Below are 19,959 nucleotides of genomic sequence, written 5' to 3'. Positions count from 1 at the left end.
GCTGAGCAAGCCAGGGGAAGCAAGCCAGTAAGGAAAGCAAGCCAGTAAGGAACATCCCTCCATGGCCTCTGCATCAGCTCCTGCTTCCTGACCTGCTTGAGTTCCAGTCCTGACTTCCTTTGGTGATGAACAGCAATGTGGAAATATAAGCTGAATAAACCCTTTCCTCCCCAACTTGCTTCTTGGTCATGATGTTTGTGTGGGATATAAACCCTAAGACAAAATATAAAACACTAAGGTAGAGGTTCCCATATTATTGTTCAACAATTTTACCCTAGGGGACTTCTTGCATATGTGAACTCAGACACAGCTAGAAGACATTCCCCACAGCGTCACATAGGGAACAAAACGGAAACTGAATGCCCACCATTAGGAAAGATGAGTGATCTTTTCCTATAACAAACACTGTGAGGCTGTGTAAATAGCATTATATGTCTGTAGATGGACCTTGAAAGATGGGTTATAGGACACACATGTATGTAAACTCTTGTGCTCTGCTTAGGAATACTTGCATAATCTAACTGTACAAACCCTTCCAGAAAAGCTGTGACCTTCACAACAGTGAAGGTCTGGGAACGGGGGCAGGTCTGGGTCATCCCTGAAGAGTAGCACTACCTAAGTAAACCTGAGGTAAGCTCGAGTAAGCACTGAACCCAGCAGTGAGAACTGGCTGTTTGCAGCCTCCCCCCACACCACCGCACGCAGCCTCCATTCAGTCCCCTGCTTTCTCCTATTCTCACAGAGTGGCAGGCCGCTCTAGCAGCTCTTACATTCCACTCCCATGAATTCCTCCAAAACCCGGGAGCCAGGTGTGCTGGCTGAGTTTTATGTCAATCTTATATGGGTTACAGTGATTTGGGACGAGAGCATCAACTGAGAAGATGTCCCCCACCAGACTGGCCTGTTGGCAAGCCTATGGAACATTTTAAGTGGCTGATGTGATAGTGTCACCACTGGGCAGGCGATCCTTGCTATATAAAGAGGCAGGCTGAGCCAGCTGTGAGGAGCAAGCTCGTAAGAAGTGTTCCTTTGTGGCCTCTGCTTCAGTTCCTGCCTCCAGGCTCCTGCCAGGTTTGAGTTCTGTTGACTTCCCTCACTGATGGACTACAACGTAGAGCTGTAAGCTACACTAAAGCCTTCCGAAACCTCCCGAGTTGCTTTTGGCCACGGGATTTCACCACCTAACTAAGACAATAGAAGAGTATGCAAGCCAGTCCTGACTTGTCAGCTGAAGTCTCACATACCTCTTTTACAACACTGTAGGCCTTGGCCACACCTTCCCTCAGGTCTACTGGCTGGTGGGCTAACCGGTGATGAGGAAATCTCTTTGCCTTCTTGGGCTCAATGGAAAGGGTACTCGGAGACACCATGTCATACGCGGTCTCTGCAGCTGCCTGGGTCAATTTGTCAGAAAGAAAAAATGGATTAGGAGACAGCGTGGGAGCTTGGCCCCAAGTGTGGAAGGAGGGGGTCTCCTGCAGGAGTAAAGAGAGCCCCACAGAGAGAGACGGCGCCTCTGCTTCAACACTAGGAACAAGAGCTTCAGACTTCCCTATTGTGAACAGGAACAGTAAGTTGGAAACGGCTGTCTGGACTGGGATGACGTACTCAGCCCCTCCCTCTTATTACCCAGAATGCCCATGTTACCCTGCAATGCTTAATACTCCATACAGCAACTTCCAACACTCTGCTTGCCCCATTACATGTTCTTAAACTTAGCTCTGACCCTTTTACTTGGCTCAGTGAAATAAATCCCCTCATAATTCAGTGGCTATTAAACTATGCATAAAGACTTAGCATGTATCCTACAACTTTGTTACCTAAGTGCTCAGTACTAGATATCTAAGTAACTACCAAGCACCAAGCAAGGCATGGTGGTGCACACCTGTGTATACCTCAGTACCTGGGAGACTAAAGAACAAAAGTATGAGGATAGTCTAGGCTATATAGCAAGACTTGTCTCGAAAAACAAAACTAAACTAAGTATGATACTAAGTCACTACCAATGATGTCTACTCTCAACATTTCACACATCCTCACACATGGTACTGTTTGAAAAGTAGCCCCGCTGCTATCCAGGGCACCCATTTGTCCAGATGAAGCAGGCCAGGAAATAGTACCTGTATGGTTTGGACCATTCTGTTTGTGAGTTCTAGGGCAGCCATTGCAGTCGAGGTACCGAAGGAAGCAGCGCCTCTCTGGAAGCCTCTGACGATGCGGCCGTCCTTCCGGTACTGCTCAATGGGCAACCACACCAAGTCCTTCAGGCCTTGTACTAGACACAGACACCACAATGAGCAGTGTAGGTCAACAAGTCTAACCTGTGGCTCCTCATCTCCTTCTCACTGAGGTCCCCAGAGCCAGGCTTCCCAACAGAAATACAGGTTGAGCCGTATGTGTGATCCAACATGCTCTAATAGCCATTTCGAAAAAATTAAAAAAATATTTGAGGCTCTATTTTAATATTTCTAACCCAGTATATCCAGAATATTTTCATTGCAATATAAGACCATTATGAAAATTACACACACACACACACACACACACACACACAGAGTCTAACCCTGATGGAGGTTCTGACCATGAAACTAGAGGCAAAGTTTTATGTGCATGTTAGTAAGCATGCAGGCTTCACAGAAAATGCTCTTCACATCGACTCTCATGGCAACCCACCTAATTGAACTAGTGAATGCATAGGGCCAACACCTCCCAGGATTCCTGGTAGCTGGTTCTTCTTAATGTCACTGAGCCATTCCGTGATTGCATATGAGAACAATTTGTCAATACCTAGCAAACTAGAGCAAATGACTGTCAGTGCAAAGAAGAGATAAAGGTACATCGTAAGTCAGGACTTGCCCTGTTTAGAAACGACATAATACAAGTACTACATACAAATGCTCCAAAAATGGCTAAGAGTTTCTACATCAGAGAAATATAAATCAGCTGCCAGTTTCCCAATCTAAATCTTTGTGTGAGTCAGTCAGCAAAGCATTGGGTACTGTGGAGAACAGAGACCCGGCAGAGAGAGAGCTACCAATAAAACTCGGAAGGATGCTCATGTATGGCTGCTTTCCACTGTGCTTAACTCTCCATCGTCCATGGCTCAGCACAGGCTAGCCCGAGCCATCACAACCAAATCTGTGGACCTGCATTCTGAATGAGCTAATTTAAACTTCAGTAAGTTATCGTAAGCTATCCTGAACTGCAGACACTCTCAAGGGACACTGCTCTTTTCCAGTCACTTCCACTCCTCCCTTCAGTGCCCTCACTGTCGTGCCTCAGCAGCTCTGTCTACTCACCCATGCCGATAGAAAAGCCTCTTCAGCTTTAACTCTGAACAGTTCAACTGGGCCAGGCCAATCAAAATCCCAGCCAATGTACCCTGAAAGAGGGAGAATGGCCAATCAGTCCACGAACCAAGGAGAGACTCAGCATTTACACAACCATTAAAGTTGAAGCAACATTCTTTCTTTTTTTTTAAAGATTTATTTTATGTAAATGAGTACACTGTCACTCTCCTCAGACACACCAGAAGAGGGAGTCAGATCCCATTACAGATGGTTGTGAGCTACCATGTGGCTGCTGAGAATTGAACTCAGAACCTCTGGAAGAGCAGTCAGTGCTCTTAACCACTGAGCCATCTCTCTAGCCCTAAGCAACATTCTTTAATGAAGATAAACACTTAAAATAGTTACAGCAAAAAATGTACTGTATATGGTATAAACCATTATGTCAGTTAATGATCAACATGTATGAAATTTCACTCACAGTACTTAGTATTTACTTTAAAAGCAAGTAATGGTATTGTACTTCATTTCAAAATACACGTGCACATTTATAAACTATGATGACACTAAGTTCATCTGATTTTTTTTAACTGAATCGCTAAGTGGTGGGGGAGGGGGAGAAGAAGGGAGAGGGGAAAGAGGGAGAGGTACCTGGCACCAAGCCTGAGGACCTGAATTTAATCCCCAGGCCCTACAGTGGAGGACTTGGCTCTTATTCTGTCCTAGACATAAGTGCTCCTTGCCTCCTGCACTGGCCCCCTCTACAGTGAACAATGTAACTTTAAAGCTAGCTTGCACTACACAGTCACAGTATGCACACCTGGTCCATGGACACGTGCTTGCCGTGGTAGTCAAGCCGAATGGGGACTTCTGCCGTGAACCTGAATTCTCTGGGGAACAAAGGAGTTATTTACATTCAGATTACTGACCATCAAATTAGAGCTAATTAAAAAGAAAAACAAAAACATGACACAAATTAAAAGCACATCGTAAGCTCTTAAAAAAGGATGCCTTTTAGTTCCCCCTTGTCTTAAAATCATGTCTAAACAGATAAATTTTCTTTATTGGTTTTAACTGTTGTAACAAAATCCTTTTCTTAGTTTATTAAATATTTATTTAAATGTTCTATATTGCATTTAAATGTATTTAAATATTGTCACCAAAAACTTTCCTTGGTTTATTAAATGTTTAATCTTAGGATAATATGTTCATATATTCTTTTTTTAAAAAAAATTTATTTATTTTATTTATATGGGTACACTATAGCTGTCTTCAGACACACCAAAAAAGAGTATCAGATCCCATTACAGATGGTTGTGAGCCACCATGTAGTTGCTGGGATTTGAACTCAGGACCTTCGTAAGAGCAGTCAGCACTTTTAACTGCTGAGCCATCTTTCCAGTCCCATGTTTATATTCTCATACAGAGGACAAAATGATAAAATTGACCTTCAGACTTAAACAAAAAGAAGTCAGAAAAGGCAAGATGACTGCCCCTGTTCAGTGTGAGCAGTAAGGCCTGGCCCCTGCTCCCACTACCACATGGGATATAAGTGCACAGTCAGCTCTCGGAGCCTTCTCCTCATCAGTGTAAAAATGACATACACTGGCAAATTTTAGTGAGAATTTTTGAAATTAATGCTTGTGGGTATATGCCAATACACCAACACTGGAAATGCTGGAAGTAAAATTAAAACTATAGACTGATAGCAAACAGCCAGTGAGCTATCAGTATACAGCTAATACAATGAGCTGCCTTCCAAAAGCCGACTGCAAACGGAGGGCTCAGAACCTGAAATATGATTTTGCCCAACAGACTAAGAGTAAATGTTCTTAGTTACACAGCAAACCACCTCAGAGAAGCCCCCCCACCACTACTGCCTTAGCCCTTCCCACTCCTCTCCTCCCCACGGTATAGGACGTGTTAACAGACAGAGCGCTGGTCACAGATGTATTCAGTAACAGCCACATGCAGAGGGAGAAGGAAGATTCCCATGGCATCACAGGAAAGTCAGCGAGCAGGTGGGTGATGATCAGGACCTTTAACTCAGCAGTTACCTACTCCACAGGCCAGCCTAACTCTCTGGACATTAACTTCTATCTGTAGAGTAACTGAGATGCTACCACTCATTACCACCTCAGGGGTTCCCGACCCTCCAGAACAGAAATGAAATCTATAAGGTGTTTCCTATATTTCAAATAAGTTAGCAAAAAATAAAAAAATCAACATTTGCCTAAGTAAACAGGCAAAGCTACCCAGGTCTGTCTTACTGCAGTTAGATTATGGAGAATGGCACGTCTGCATCCCCAGCTACTTGAGTAAGGAAAAAGATCTAGGGTTTGAGGCTAGCCTGGGCCACACGGTGAGACCTGTCTCTATACAAAGTGTCAAATTTCTTGCTTTCAAGATTATGATTACAAACTGGCAATTTATATGTGATTACTATAATATAAGACCTGAAGTTGTCACTATGATACAAATTTTCCTAAAAATGGAAGAATCACTGTAGGACAATAACATAGGGAACATTCTGCAGGAAAAGTGTCAACCCACCATCATTTCTACATCTAACACCACTATATGGCATCTTTAAAACATCTTCTAACTATGCCCACTTGGGCCACTCCCAAGGTCTTTTCTCACAACACAGAAGGGAAGACAGATATATTGGAGGTCTTGGAATGAAAGAGGGGTACAGACAACTGGGGGGGTGAGTTTCTCTTTGATCCTCCTCTTTCCATAAATGCCAAGACTGTAGCCTTGACCAACAAGGGCTAGGGAAAGAGGAAAGGAAGGGGAGGAGTGCAGAGAAGCCCAGCTGGCCACACAGCAGCAGTGTGGGGGCCTGGGCTTCCCAGAGTGCTCGCTCACCTGCCTCAGGAGGAAGACCTGGCAGGGACTGAGACAAGCAGACTGAGGACTCAGCACCAGGGAACAGAGCAGCCAGCAGGTGGAGAGGCAAAAGGAAGGTACACCATGTTTATGAGGGCACAAACACTCACAGAGACCTGAAGGAGGCAGCAGGAGCAGAGGAGCTCCCACCAAATTCGGGGTCACTAAGTGGCACCAGCTACACCACTGCAGCCGAGTTTATACATCAACGCGAAAGAATGATGTCACCTCATGCTTGCCAGCCCACCCACACACGTGCACTCCAGAGCCATCCTTAAAACTCCAAGAGTCTTCATTTCTTAGCAAAATAAATGCACTTACCTAAAGAACACTGGCTGGTCACTAAATGGAGTCTCGTCAGCTGAGAAGTCCCCCTCCAGTCCATTGCTGCCCTCCACTGAATTGGCACTATGGTTTGGGGAAGGTTGTTTTGGCCCAGGAAAAGAAACAACTAGATTTGGCTCCTTTGAGGTACTCAAATGCCTTGGCAAACTGCAGGTGACATCAGCTCCAGGAGACTTTGTAACTGAAAACACAAGGGGCTCTGGAAGTCAGCTCTGCTACTTTGAGCACCATAGCAGTAACCGCTGGTGAGGCTGCACACTACACTTCACTGAGGAGAAGCCTGTCACAGGGCACCTGCTCTGCCCTTAGGCTGTTACTGTTACACTAGCATGTATACTGACTCACCCGAGTGTAGAATGCACGTTACAAATGAGAAAGAGCAATGCAAGGACATTCTCGAAAACTGCACAGCAATTAAAATCGTGTACGGACAGCCGGTCCAGATTTAGCAATAAGTTAACCTCATAAGGGAGAGAAGTGTGTACATTCCACAAAAACTGTGCTTGGATATCAGCTTAGAGCTTCTCCTAGTGGTGTGCAGCCTTGTCCTCTGGTGGAGCTGCGTGGCCACGGCTCTTCAGTCACTAGTCACTCCACAACGGCGAGCGAGCAGCTGAGTGAGTACTACGGGGCTTCAGGTACTAGATTCACTTCTGGGTGACATTACAATGGCATTCTGAGGAAGTGACCCTGTCCTAAGTCAGAACCTCCTACTTAGGGCAGAGCCCTCAGACTGTGTGTCTTAAGTACCTTCTGGGTCTGGAGTCAGTAGAAGCTCCACTTCTGTAGAAAGACTTGTGAAGAAATCCTTGAGGAAGAACAAAGCATCCTGAAATGGAGACAAGTCACTGCTTTAAGTGACAGGACAGCATCTGAGGTCTCTGTCCCTATCATTCACCTCACACAGCAGTCACTGCACCTGTGGTGGCATTTCTACCACTCTGGCTCTGCCACACTCATTCTTGTTCTACACACACACACACACACACCTACTTCATCCCTTTATTTTTTACAACTATGAAAACATTTACAATACATACATTGCAAAATAGAGAAACTAAAAACCAAACAGCTAGGCCTGGGCAGGGGATGGTAGTAGACGTATCCGCCTTTAGCCCCAGCACTCAGAGGCTCTGGTCCATACGGAAGCCACCTGCTCTGTATCACTAGGTTCCAAAATAAGCAAAGCTACTCAGGTTCTGTCTCGAAACAAGAACAGAAGCAAAACATAACATAAATGTGTAAAAGGGAATTATAAAAGGCTCCAAGTGCCCTTCTATGGCTCTGGGCACAAGCAGTGGCAGCTGGCGTCACTGCGAAGAGCAGTGCACACCCTGGGCAAGCGCTCACCTTGTGACACTGAGCTCCCTGAGACCTACTTCTTCGTTGACCACCACTGTATTACCTTAAGACAGTTTCTTCACTGAACAAGAGATCCAAAATGGGAATTTAAAGCTGGTCACATGGCATATGCTTTCACTTCCCACACTCAGGAAGCAGAGGCAGGGGGACTGACAAGAGCTCCAGAACAGCGTCAGCTACATAGCAAATTCTAAGTCAGCCAAGGGATATTATAGCAAGACTGTCCTTTAAGAAAATAAGAAACACAAACACAAACTACCTCACCCCCTTGATGCAGTCTTCTTTGAAATCATATATGAAAGGCAAAGTGTCCAGCTCTGGGTCCACAGTCCTCCAGTGGCTCACAAACTGGAAGACTGCTTAGTCAGCTGTCAAGTGCAGGCCCTAACCCACACAAAGGAGCCAGAGGGGTGGTGTTCACATTTAATCCTGGCACTGGGAAGGCAGAGCAGGTGGATCTGAGTTCCAGACCAGTCATGTAGTGATGGCGCACACCTTTAATCCCAGTGCTCGGGAGGCAGCGGCAGGCAGATCTCTGTGAGCTGGAGGCCAGCCTGGTATTCAGAGTGAGTTTCAAAGCTACACAGAGAAACCCTGTCTCAAAAACTAATAAAAACAAAACAACCCATAAAACCGAAAGCCTGAACACACTCCTCCCTGTCCTTCCCTCCATCAAAACCTCTAACTTTATAAAAAACAATTCACAGTGCACCGGATACAGTATGACTGAGAGTTACAGGGTCACAATGCTGATACACACCAAGAAAGTCTGACTCACAATTTCCAAGAATCTAGTTACTTGTTGTTCCATTTACATTATATTTAAATGACACCAATAACAATATTATAGGTAATATGGTACCCAGAGGTCTGAGATAGGTCCACCAATATGGAACATCCTGGTTCCGAGGCAAGGAGCGTGTTCCCAGAGTGTTCACTATTATGTCATGCTAGGTACAAGTTCATCCTATTTACCCTGTACATGCGTATTACATGTATGCATTATACTCAGCATTATGTGTTAACTAACAGTATAAAATGCTGTTATTTAACTACCACTAGATGGTGAGAGTTGAATGTTGTAAATGACTTCAAAAAAGGAAAGTATTAGGTATAGACTTGTTCTTGAAGAAAAAAGAAAGACTAAAAGCACACGGGAGAGCCTGGCTTTTCACGATGCTCTTTATTATTTATGTCCCACTAAAGGAGCAGCAAGTCACAGATACCTCACAAAAGAGGACACAGCAATGACCATAAGCATGTGAAAGACTACACAGTGTGGGCCAGCCAGGGACCTCCGATGAAGACACACAAACACTACATACAACATAGAAAATTTAAAAGAGGTCAGAACCAAGTTAGGCCAGGACGAGAAGCAACCAGAACTTTTACTGCTGCTGGGGGAAAGTTAAGTAGCTGCTTGCAGTAGCTGTCTGACGGAGAACATCTGCTTTTATGTATTGTAGGTATGTAGATGTACATATATAGACTACAAGTACATATACATGTTTAACAAAAGTTAAACAAAAGAAATGTAAAATATGTCTATAGACACTTATAAACAAATTTCACAATGGCCTTATTTATGAGCACTAAAAATAAGTACACACCAGCAGGCAAATGGGTAAGCCAGGGCCCATGTAGAGGACACCCTAAGGGCCAACCTGTGACAGATGACAGACAGAGTCTAGCGGAAGAAGGAAACATACTTCCTTCTTCTCACACAGCCCACAGCCCAGGAAGATGAGGTGATGGAAAGATGAATGGCTATTTCGAGATGGGGAAGCCTGACTACACAGGGAAGAGAAGATGTGGTATTTTAGCTGATAGAGAAGTTACTCCGCTGTGCAAATATGTGGAGCTCCACTGCACTCAAGATCTGTACACTTTGTTATATAAGGATGCCTCAGCACGTAAACATTTAAGACTTACGTTCTATATTCAATGTTAAACTTTGACTGTGATGGGTCTGGAGAGATGGCTCAGTGGTTAAGAGCACCTCCTGCTCTCCCAAAGATCCTGAGTTCAAATCCCAGCAACCACATGGTGGCTCACAACCATCTGTAATAAGATCTGAAGCCCTCTTCTGGAGTATCTGGAGACAGCTACAGTGTACTTACATATAATAAATAAATAAATTAAAAAAAAAAAACTGACTGTGAAACACTTATGCCTAGCCTGAGGTTCTGTGACAGAGCACATTAACAGTACAGTGAGGATTAAAGAGTTAATGAATTCGTGTTATGCTTACTCTGAGACAGAGGATGATACCATGTGACCACAGTTTCTAGTTCCCTCAATTTTCTCTAAGATCATTTTTCCCTTACAGTATTAAGCTTTATAGCTCTGCAGAAGGAATCAGAGTCAATATTAAAAAAAAATGTCCAAGCATTGCTCCATGTGTTCCCCCAGCCTGAGGTGAGCACAAGCATGGCCTCTACCCAGCAGACAAAGTGCACCTGCCCTGTTAGCTTCCCCACCACAGAGAGGTCTTTGGAGACAGAGCAGGGATGAGGAGGCAGTCCTGAGAGATCTCTGCACTCACTCTGTCCTCCTCACACGGATTCCCAGTCCTGTTTCTGACATCCTACCTCTGCACTGCCTAGTTATACAACCTCCACGGTCCTCAACACCACACACAGGACCTATTCCTACACTGCTTGTCGCTCACTGCCTAGCTACAGGTCTAGTGTTCTTTGGACACACAAGCACTTCACTGCAAAAGCAAGGCAGCTTTTTAAAACCAGGAGAAAGCACTGTATTGGTATGGAAAATGCTGGGCCAAGATTACCACCCTTCAAATTGTTTTCCTGAGAAGTGAAAACACAGTTGTGTGGTCTCCTACACAATTATGGTGTGACAATTCACCATGTAAGCAAGGAAGAGGGCTCATACAGCTGTGGCAGGACTGTGGCACTTCACAGTCTCAGGGGACATTTCTCATTCTTCCTCAGTGTGACCAGTTTGTTTTCTTCTCTGATGTCTCTAAGATTAATACTTCTCCCTTATAGTAATTATGCTTTATAGCTCTGCAGAAAGGATTGTAGTCAATATTGCAGAAAACTGAGCTTGCTAAGATTGGTAAGGCCATGTCAATAAAGACTCTGGCTTAGTCTTCTCTTGGTAGGAATATCTACAGATCAACATCTTCATAAATATTTCATTATATTTCTAGGAAGCCATCATATGAATAAACTAAAATATGGATAGCAATGGGCTGGAAGGATGGCTAATTGGGTAAGAGCACTAGCTGTTCTTGCCAAGAACCCATGTTCAGATCCCAGCTCCACACTGTGCAACTCACAGGCACCTACAGCTACATCTACAGGTACAGGAACAGCTACAGCTAGAGGTATGAGGAATCTGAAGTCCTCTTCTAGCTTCTGTAGGCACCTGCACATGTGTGTGTGCAAACACAGACACACACACACATGCGCACGTGTGCGTGTGCATATTGAATATATTCTTGTAACACACAAATCTTAAGCATGATGAGCTCAGAGCCTTGCAAGCACTAGCAACGTGCTCTTATACCCACAGCACACCCTCCCACACTGGCCTGCTCTTAACAATATGAGCACTTCACTTGATGTCTGAGGTGCCTGTTACTTGCTTGCAACACATCCAAATTTTATTTAAATGACAATATCAAATCAGTATTATTTAGGCAAATAAATAATGCTAACCACAAATATGCCAACCTGAACCCAAAGCAACAAAAGATGAGAGATGTTGCTGTTTTAGAATTACATGTATATTGTACAGCTGTTGCTTGCTTTAGCTAATACTCATCTAAGTTCATGTTCCTGATCTATAAACAACACACAATGCCAGGCAGTGAGCTGAATGTTCCCACACATCATCCCATTTAATGCTCATGTATTACTGCCTCGTTCATTAAAGCGAAGCCCAGAGATATTTGATAGAAAGCTTGCCTGAACATGAGAAAGGACTTGCTTTATAACCCTCCACAAATCTACTTAAGGCCTCTTTACTAATCATTTACTATTTGTCATTTTGGCTAGGACAGAAATGTTATACTTCTCTTGCAAAAAGTATAACACAATCCCTTCTAACATTGAACCTATCCGGAAGTCCTAAGTCTCTAAGATCCCTGTAGAGATGAGTTAGGTGTCCGCGTGAGAAGAATCCTCAAGTACACAGACAGCCTTTATTCACCAAAGGCCTGAGTTCAAACTTCACAAATGACTCTGCCCTACAGTTTTCCAGAAATCTTCTTGAGCTATGTGACTTTCACAAAGTTCAACAGGAACCAACAGCCACTCCTCACACAAACAGCCAGCGGGAACAGTCACTCCTCACTCTCACGAATGCATCAACCTGCCCACTGCACAAACCTGGTCAATATTGAGGCGAAGTGGCATAAGGGACACTCTCAAGCAGCATTCCTGTGGTGACCTGCCAGACTCTGGACGTACGTGCAATGCTTTAATTGTCAGCTACAAGAAAGAGAGGCACATTTCCCCAGTGACATAATGACCTTGTTCTCAATCAATCAATCAATCAATCAATCAATAGTAAATAATCACATTCCCATCTAAGAAAAAAAAATGTAAAATCTTGAGTTTGAGGCAAGCCTGGGCTAGACAGTGAGAACCTGTCAAAGAAGAAATTAGCAAGAGGAGGAAAAGGCTTATATTTATACTCCCTTCCTTAAAAGCCTGTCCAAACCTCAAGAAAATCTTCTATGACTCTTTCCAGGGGACAAGAGCAAATGAAAATTCTACAAATGCAGGCTCAAAGGCACTTGCTGAGACCTCAAGGCCAGGGCACCTGGCCAGCTTCCAGAGCCAACCTCTGTAAGGCCACCGAAACTCAGAGCCAGCCAACCCTCCTCACTACAATTTAAAATCTCAGTGTGAGGAAGGGCCAGGCCAGCTGGCCGGCCGGCAGCAACCCTAACCATTCTCACATTGTTCCTTACTTGAGGTGTGAGACACTGGCAAAGATAGTTAGGGACATAGTTTGCACAGTTAACTCTTAAATGCAGCTTGAAACAGTACATTTAACAGGAATTTTCAAATTAAGAAGAGAAAGCCCATTTTTCCCCACTTCTGATAATTATCGCCATTCCAATTCTCTTGCATTTAGACAAAAATAAAAGAGTTTTTCCAAAACTAACAAGATAGCGGGGCTTCAGGGCTTCTTACCATGTTGGAATGCGCTTTTCGAGGCATGTCTTTGCTGCAATACAGGTATAAAAACTTATTCATCTGGGATGTTGCCAGCCGATCTCGAATTTCAAGGTCCTGGACGATGAACACCTGCCTGGAGACTGGGTACTCGAAGAGGCTGGCCTCACATTCCGGCTTGCACGGAGGGTACACTTCATGCTGGAACCTCACCTAACACACAAGACAACAGTAAGCCTGACTTTCACCTCAATTTAACTTTCTCCATTTTTATGAGATTTTATTATTTGTATTTTGTGGCTGAGTTTGTCTATGCATCATGTACCTGCAGTGCGGACAGAGGTCAGAAGAGGGGACAGAATCCCTCGACCTGAAGTTAAGCCGTGAGCCTCTTGTCAAGTAGGTGTTAAATCAGTGTGAACACCATCAGTGCTCAGTTCCTATGGCCTTCCCATGTTCACAGGGAACTTTCCACAAAGCAATCCAAAGGCAGGGCTCCCCAGTTAGACAATTCAGTAGAGCAGAGCTTCTTCAAGTGATTCAACAAGAGAGGCAAATGCTGGTCAGAGCTCAGAAACCTCTATCTTACAGAGGCCACCAAGGGAGGACAGGAACCCCTGCTCCAGGGGTGGCCTCAAAAAACACAAACATGCCAGGCTTTTCAAAGCATCAAAGAAAAAGAGGTGAGTGAGAGTTCTACAAGGTCCTTATACTTTTCTACTCTGCAGGGCAGGGACTGAAGGGCACATGCGTGGGCATAACAAGAGATCACCCACTAACATGGCTACTGAAGTGATTCTTCCATTTCAAAACACCATCTCACCTTGCTTAATTGTATTTCCATTAAAAAGTCATGGTTTCTTCCTTTGCCCCCATAGACTGTGTGACGTCCATGCCTTGTAGGTGTTTGAGAAGGTGAGCTATGGGGACTACTAAAAATGGGGAAAGAAAAAGAAAAAAACCTTTGTTAAAAAATATTCAATTTAATAAATGGCACCAGAAAATTAATACAAAGAGAAAGCATTAGAGAACTACTAGAATGTTCCACAAATGGAACTATAAATCAAACCATATTACTTAGCCAGAACTAGTGGTATAGGCCTGTAATCCCAGCTACTCTTGAGGCTGGAGACAGGAACACCAACATCTGCCCGAGCGGAGTGAGCTTGTGTACACAGCACGTCCTCACCACGTGCAATGCTTAGGCTCAAACACCAGTGGCACTGAGGAGATGTGCCATTTATACTTTGGATATGTTGAAAATGCAATTTTATTACCACCAATAGAGTAGGCACCTGTTTGCTAAATATTCAGACTTAGAGCAAAACCAAATCATGATGCTGGACAGTGACACACTAGGAATGAAGCTTCACAAACCCAAGTCAACAACAGAAAAGGACTGTCCGGACAGAAAGAGGCACTCAGATTAACCAGGAAGGAGAAAGGGATCTCAACCACTGTGCCAAGCGGTTCTACCCAGGAAGCTCCTATGCCAGGCCTAGGCACACCTACCCAGACACACATATGCCAGCATTTTCCATCTGTTCTCTCCTCATATGACAGAGGCTGCTTTCCTTAGCAAACAGTTCTGGGGATGGAGAGCACCGGCTGATCTTGCTGAGAAGGTAGGCTTGGTTCCCAGACCCACAAGGTAGCTGACCCAGCCACAGCTCCAGTTTCAGAGGACCCAACTCCCTCCCTCTTCTGACCAAGAGAAGCAAGCATGCATGTGGTGCAGACACTGACAGACAAACACTCACACACATAAAGTAGTAAGAAAAACAGTTTATAAAAGAAAAACCCTTGGCTCTGCTGCCTACTGTTGGCTGCCAGGGCTCAGGGCAACATGAGCTCAGCCTCCTCACTCACTCGCATCCTTCTCTGGACACCATTCAGTCACACAACTCTCCCTCCCTCTGGAATATACATGATGAACCTAAAAATGCTTGCTGAGTGAAAATCCAAGTCCAAGTCAGCATTTTAGTGAATAGCTGAGAAGTACAAATAATTTCACAGCCAATTTTAGATATGACATTTAATGTATTTGAATTCAAATTGATTCATCCTTAAGAGAAATTCCAGAGCTGGAGCAGTGGCTCAGTGGTTAAGAGCACTGACTTTCTTCCAAAGGACTCGAGTTCAAGCCCCAGCAACCACAAGGCTACTCACAACTGTCTGTAACTCCAACACCCTCTTCTGGCCTCTGTGGTCATTGCACAGACATACATCCTGGTAAAACACTCATACACATATAAATACATGAATCTTAAGAAATAAATGATAAATTTCATGTGTTTTTCTACAGACAGGTATACTGATCCATCAAGTGAACTTACATGTAACTCTTAGCTGGAGACGTTGGAGGAGCTGTTGCAAAGTCCTTGCCTCCATAAAGATGCCACACCAGAGAGAGCTCCTTGACAACATATCGGATGGCAGGGATGGGGAAGTGGAGCGGTGCTCTGCTGCTGTCCGTCCTCGCGATGGGCAGACTGAAATAGTCATCTCTTATCACAATGGCGTCGTCAACCATGATCCTTATCACTGGCTCTTCTTCCTTCTCCTGAAACACACCAACAGTTGTACACTCTCCACACATCAGTAACTGACATGCCTCACAGACCAACGGGCTTCCCCGAGGCTACATTTTTTTCATTATTTCGGTATCTCAAATGGGGTAATTATTTCTTTTCTCTAACATGGGCTCTCATACTGTAGCTCTGATTGGTGCCTTGAACCAATCAGATGTGTAACGATTCTCCTGCCTCCCAAGGCCTGGGATTACAGGCACGGACCACTACACCCACATGGGAATAGTTTCTGATAGTAATCATCATATAACATATTGTACTTTATTATCTTAACATAAAAATCACCTTATGAATAATTTCTAAAGTTTGTAATCTGGATCTTAGTATTTGATAATAAAAGTACACAGATTGTGTGTGTGTGTTTCTATTATTACTGTTTACAGTCATACTGCATTCTAATTCAAAACCTGACAAATTTCAACATATTAATTAAATTACCATGTTTCCAATTACAGGCTCACCCTGAGTTGCTCTGTTCATTTTAGTTTATCAGAGAGTGCTCAGAACCTGTTATGGAGCACCGTCACCTGTGAAGGTGCTACTAGGCTGCTCTGTGTGTGCGTTCATCTCAACCAATCTTCACAGGCATTTCGATTCATGCAGAGTTTACACTAGCCATTCTGTAGCCCACTTCCTGTCATTTAATTACATTGCCCAGATACACAGCAACTGCACTTCGCTAATTGTGCAGGAAACTGTGCAAGTGTAACACCCATTCCCACAGCACTAATGTAGATTACAATTATGAAGTAATGCCACACCGACTCCAGTAGAATCTGTGTGACAAGTTCCACAGACTGAGGCATTAGACTTCAAAAGAAGGAGGTCTCCTGGAGCCTGTCGTGGAACTCTTGGCCGGAGAAAACAAATGAGCCCTAGTTCTCAGGGCAATTTTTCTGTTTTGTTCTCTTTCACTCCTTTTCTTACCTACATGTTCCTGGTAACCTAGACCATGATCTTAAGCAAGAATAATGGGTACGAAACCACCCCTTGAGATGGGACACTAACATGACCTTATCTCTAGGGAAACCAACGCTTTACTTTTCAAATCGTTTACAAAATTATGAAAAAAACTTTCCCAACAATAAAATTTCATATGGCTGCACATGTGTCACTGGAAGTGGATTTTGGTATATGGTAAAGAAAGCCTTAATTAGAAAGAATTGAAATAGTTTAAATTTATGCTTTGAAGATTTATAAAAAAATCAGGTATTAGATGTTAAGCAATAATTAATCATAGGGGCTGGAAAGTTAGCTCAACGGTTAAGAGCACTGACCGTAACGATTTATTAACCTGTTCTTGGGAATATGCTACTAGCCTTGAATGATCGCCCTATTGAATATAGTCTTTTAGAATTGTTATATTTTTGATGATGATGACGTTACCTATTTTGTCTGTGATTCACTGAACATGTAGTTCACGGTTGTAATGCTTAGATGATTTTTGTATTTTACTGTGCCAAGTGATTCTTGCTGGTATTCACAATTGTTTTGCTGGATATGGTTTCTAAGAGATGTGTCATGTTTGGTTTAATGTATAAAATCCCCTGCTTGAGAGCTGCAAAATATACTCAGATTCAAACTGCCTCTGTGTTTTTTTCTGTTTGTCATCGCTGAATCCTTACCCACCTGGACTTCGAGAACCCTCATCCCAGGGCCCCCCATACCGGGCAGGGGTGGTTCATGACAAAGTAATGTTGAAATGTGAAGAGTTACAGATTCAAAAGATCTGCAAATGCCCTTGGGTCACTTAATTTGTAACTGGGTTGTCGGTTTATTACCTGGACGGCTGCTTTTGGTGCAAAAAGAATACAGAAGTCATCGTTTTCAGTGGTGGCACCTGTTACCGTGTCACTGATCAAGTGGTGAGTGAGTGACGGATAGGCAGGGCTGGACTCCTGGGACACATTCCCACTCTCATCTGGGAACAGGAAGAGGTCTGAGCAGCACGGCTCCGGAGTGTGAGACTTTTCATCCAGGACACCTAGACGGCAAGACAAACATCCAGCCCTCTCTGAGACACCGATGAAGGCCTGTTAAGCATGGGCAGACGCAGTATGCTGAGTGCTCTCATCTATGTGACCGACCTCACATACTTCTTATAACAACAAACCTGCTCTACTTCTTACCACACAGCTCTGGGAAGCTGGGGCTTCGTTAGGGAGGGCTGAACTAACTCCCCCAAAACACTTCAGCAAAATGCAGAAATACCTCAAAAGCACAAACCAGTGACTGGTAATCAAGTTCAAGTTCTCTACTAAGAAAATGAATGACAATTCCTTCCCAGCTATTCCATGCAAGAGAAACTCAAGCATTCAGCTATGGCTGACTCCAATTAATTGGCGTTTGGACTTGGCCAGCATTCTGTCTGGTAGATAGAAGAAACTGAAAAGTGTCCATAGAGCTCATCTTGGAAATTCCTTGGGTAAAATTGCAAAGGGAGGAAAAAAAAAAAGAATACAAGTAACAGACCCTCACCCAAAACTACAGGACTGTGTGTAGGGAAGGCCGAGCTGATGCCTGGGCTCCAGAAACCCATGCTGGACACTTGTTCCCATGTAGCTTTGAAAATGAAATTCACAGAAGATACCATGTATAGCAAAAATCTGCATTAGAACATTTTATACTACTTAGTAGAGTTATCCATTCTCTCTACTCATTCAAACCAAATACTGACATGGCAGGAAGAACACAAAAATGGCAAAGTCAGTGCTTTGGCCTTGAGACTCCCAGGCAAGCACTGAACATTGCCAACAGCCCTGCCGCCAGTTCCCTCACTATCCACTGCTTAGTGAAAACTTATCTATGATGTGCAAGCAGGGTCCCTTCCTACTGGCCACAACTGCTATAAAATGCATAGGAAGCTGGAAGCTTAGCTCATAGCCTTAGTTTTAATCTACCCTAAATTCAGTGAATGCTTATTGCAAACTATTTTATAATGCCACGGATCTTCTCAAGATGTGTTCAGCACAGGCTGACCTTACACTCACTATATATAGCCACGAGTTCCTGACACTACCTCTACCTCCCGTGCACTGGGTTCATAAGCAAGTACCACCATTCCCAGTTCCATCAACTATTATTTTGAAATTAAGGTTTACAGAATTTAGAATTAACAAGGTTCCCCACCAGGCGCTGTAGTGCACGCCTTTAATCCTAGCACTCAGGAAGTAGAGGCAGGAGGGTCTCTGAGCTCCAGGTCAGCCTGGTCCACATAGTAAGTTCCAGGACACCCAGGATATATATATAAAGAGACCCTATCTCAAAACAAAACATAGAAATAACTATGTTCATCGTATCAGAGGAACAGAGAAAACCCTTTAAGATGCATCCGTGCTTCGTGTGGCTTCCAAGGCTCTTCACTAATCTGGTCCCTCCGTGCTTATCCAGCTTCACTGAGATAGGTATGTACAGATCGAACACACCTCCCTCTGTATTCTAGTAGACAGAGCTATGGCTTGCCTGCCGGGCTGCACCCTCTTCATAGCCAGTTAGCCTGTTTCACTAGACTCCGGAGACGGTTTTGTGTTATTTCTCAGTCACTCCATAGTGGTGCCTATCCATGACGGCTGGTTCTTCCAGGTAGACATGAGCTGATTCCTAGTGCATATCCGCAGATGCAGATGAGTCTTTACTAAGTTCCTTACTAACAATGTTATGAGAACACAAACAACATGACATCTGCTACCCTAGCAGCGCTCCCAGGAAAGGCCTTCCCTTCTCACCATTAGCCTGTGGTTCGACAGGGGCAGAGGCCTGCTGCAGATCAACCTCCTCCATGGCGTCACTCATCAGGTCCCGTAAAATCTGCTGATCCGCTTCAGGAAGCACTGGACCATGTGAAGATGACCGAGCACTGGAATCTACCTACAACCAAAATCGTGGTTAAGAGTAGGTGAAACCACCAGCACTCTGGGCTGTGGCACATGGGCAGACCAAAGGGATCCAGATATGGAAGGCCAGCCTGGAAAACCAAGTACGACACTTCTCAAAACAAAACCTATCTGTGGTGGTTTGCATAGCTATGGCCCTATAGACTCCTGTGTTTGAATGCTTGGCCCATAGAGAATGGCACTATTGGGAGGTATGGCACTATTGCCGTGGATGTGCCATTTGGTCTCCTTTTGCTGCCTTCAAATAAGATGTAGAACTCAGGGCTGAAGAAATGGTTGAGCAGTTAGGAGCCATGACTGTCTACAAAATCCGGGTTCAATTCCCAGCACCCACATGGCAGCTCACACCTGTCTGTAACTCCAGTTCCAGAGGATCTGACACCTTCACACAGATAGCATGAGCAAGCAAACACCAATGAACAATAAATAAAAATAA

General features: G+C 44.1%; 1 protein-coding gene across 1 annotated transcript in view; it reads right to left on the bottom strand.

Moving 5' to 3' along the window:
• Atg2b (autophagy related 2B) overlaps positions 1 to 19,959 on the bottom strand; it is a 71,866-nt gene that overhangs the window by 5,379 nt on the left and 46,528 nt on the right. The window contains exons 29-41 of the mRNA XM_052185136.1: positions 19,356 to 19,497; positions 17,412 to 17,614; positions 15,376 to 15,602; positions 13,863 to 13,971; positions 13,058 to 13,252; positions 12,245 to 12,346; positions 7,275 to 7,353; positions 6,501 to 6,705; positions 4,108 to 4,177; positions 3,300 to 3,382; positions 2,674 to 2,795; positions 2,121 to 2,275; positions 1,245 to 1,394 (exon numbers count right to left, since the gene is read on the bottom strand). Coding sequence (XP_052041096.1) covers positions 1,245 to 1,394; positions 2,121 to 2,275; positions 2,674 to 2,795; positions 3,300 to 3,382; positions 4,108 to 4,177; positions 6,501 to 6,705; positions 7,275 to 7,353; positions 12,245 to 12,346; positions 13,058 to 13,252; positions 13,863 to 13,971; positions 15,376 to 15,602; positions 17,412 to 17,614; positions 19,356 to 19,497 — 1,842 coding nt within the window. The remainder of the gene's footprint in view (positions 1 to 1,244; positions 1,395 to 2,120; positions 2,276 to 2,673; positions 2,796 to 3,299; positions 3,383 to 4,107; positions 4,178 to 6,500; positions 6,706 to 7,274; positions 7,354 to 12,244; positions 12,347 to 13,057; positions 13,253 to 13,862; positions 13,972 to 15,375; positions 15,603 to 17,411; positions 17,615 to 19,355; positions 19,498 to 19,959) is intronic.

The sequence above is a fragment of the Apodemus sylvaticus genome, chromosome 6, assembly GCF_947179515.1.
Source record: "Apodemus sylvaticus chromosome 6, mApoSyl1.1, whole genome shotgun sequence".
NCBI classification, from domain to species: Eukaryota; Metazoa; Chordata; class Mammalia; order Rodentia; family Muridae; genus Apodemus; species Apodemus sylvaticus.
The sequence above is the reverse complement of the archived record's forward strand: the minus strand, read 5'-3'. Positions and strand labels throughout refer to the sequence as shown.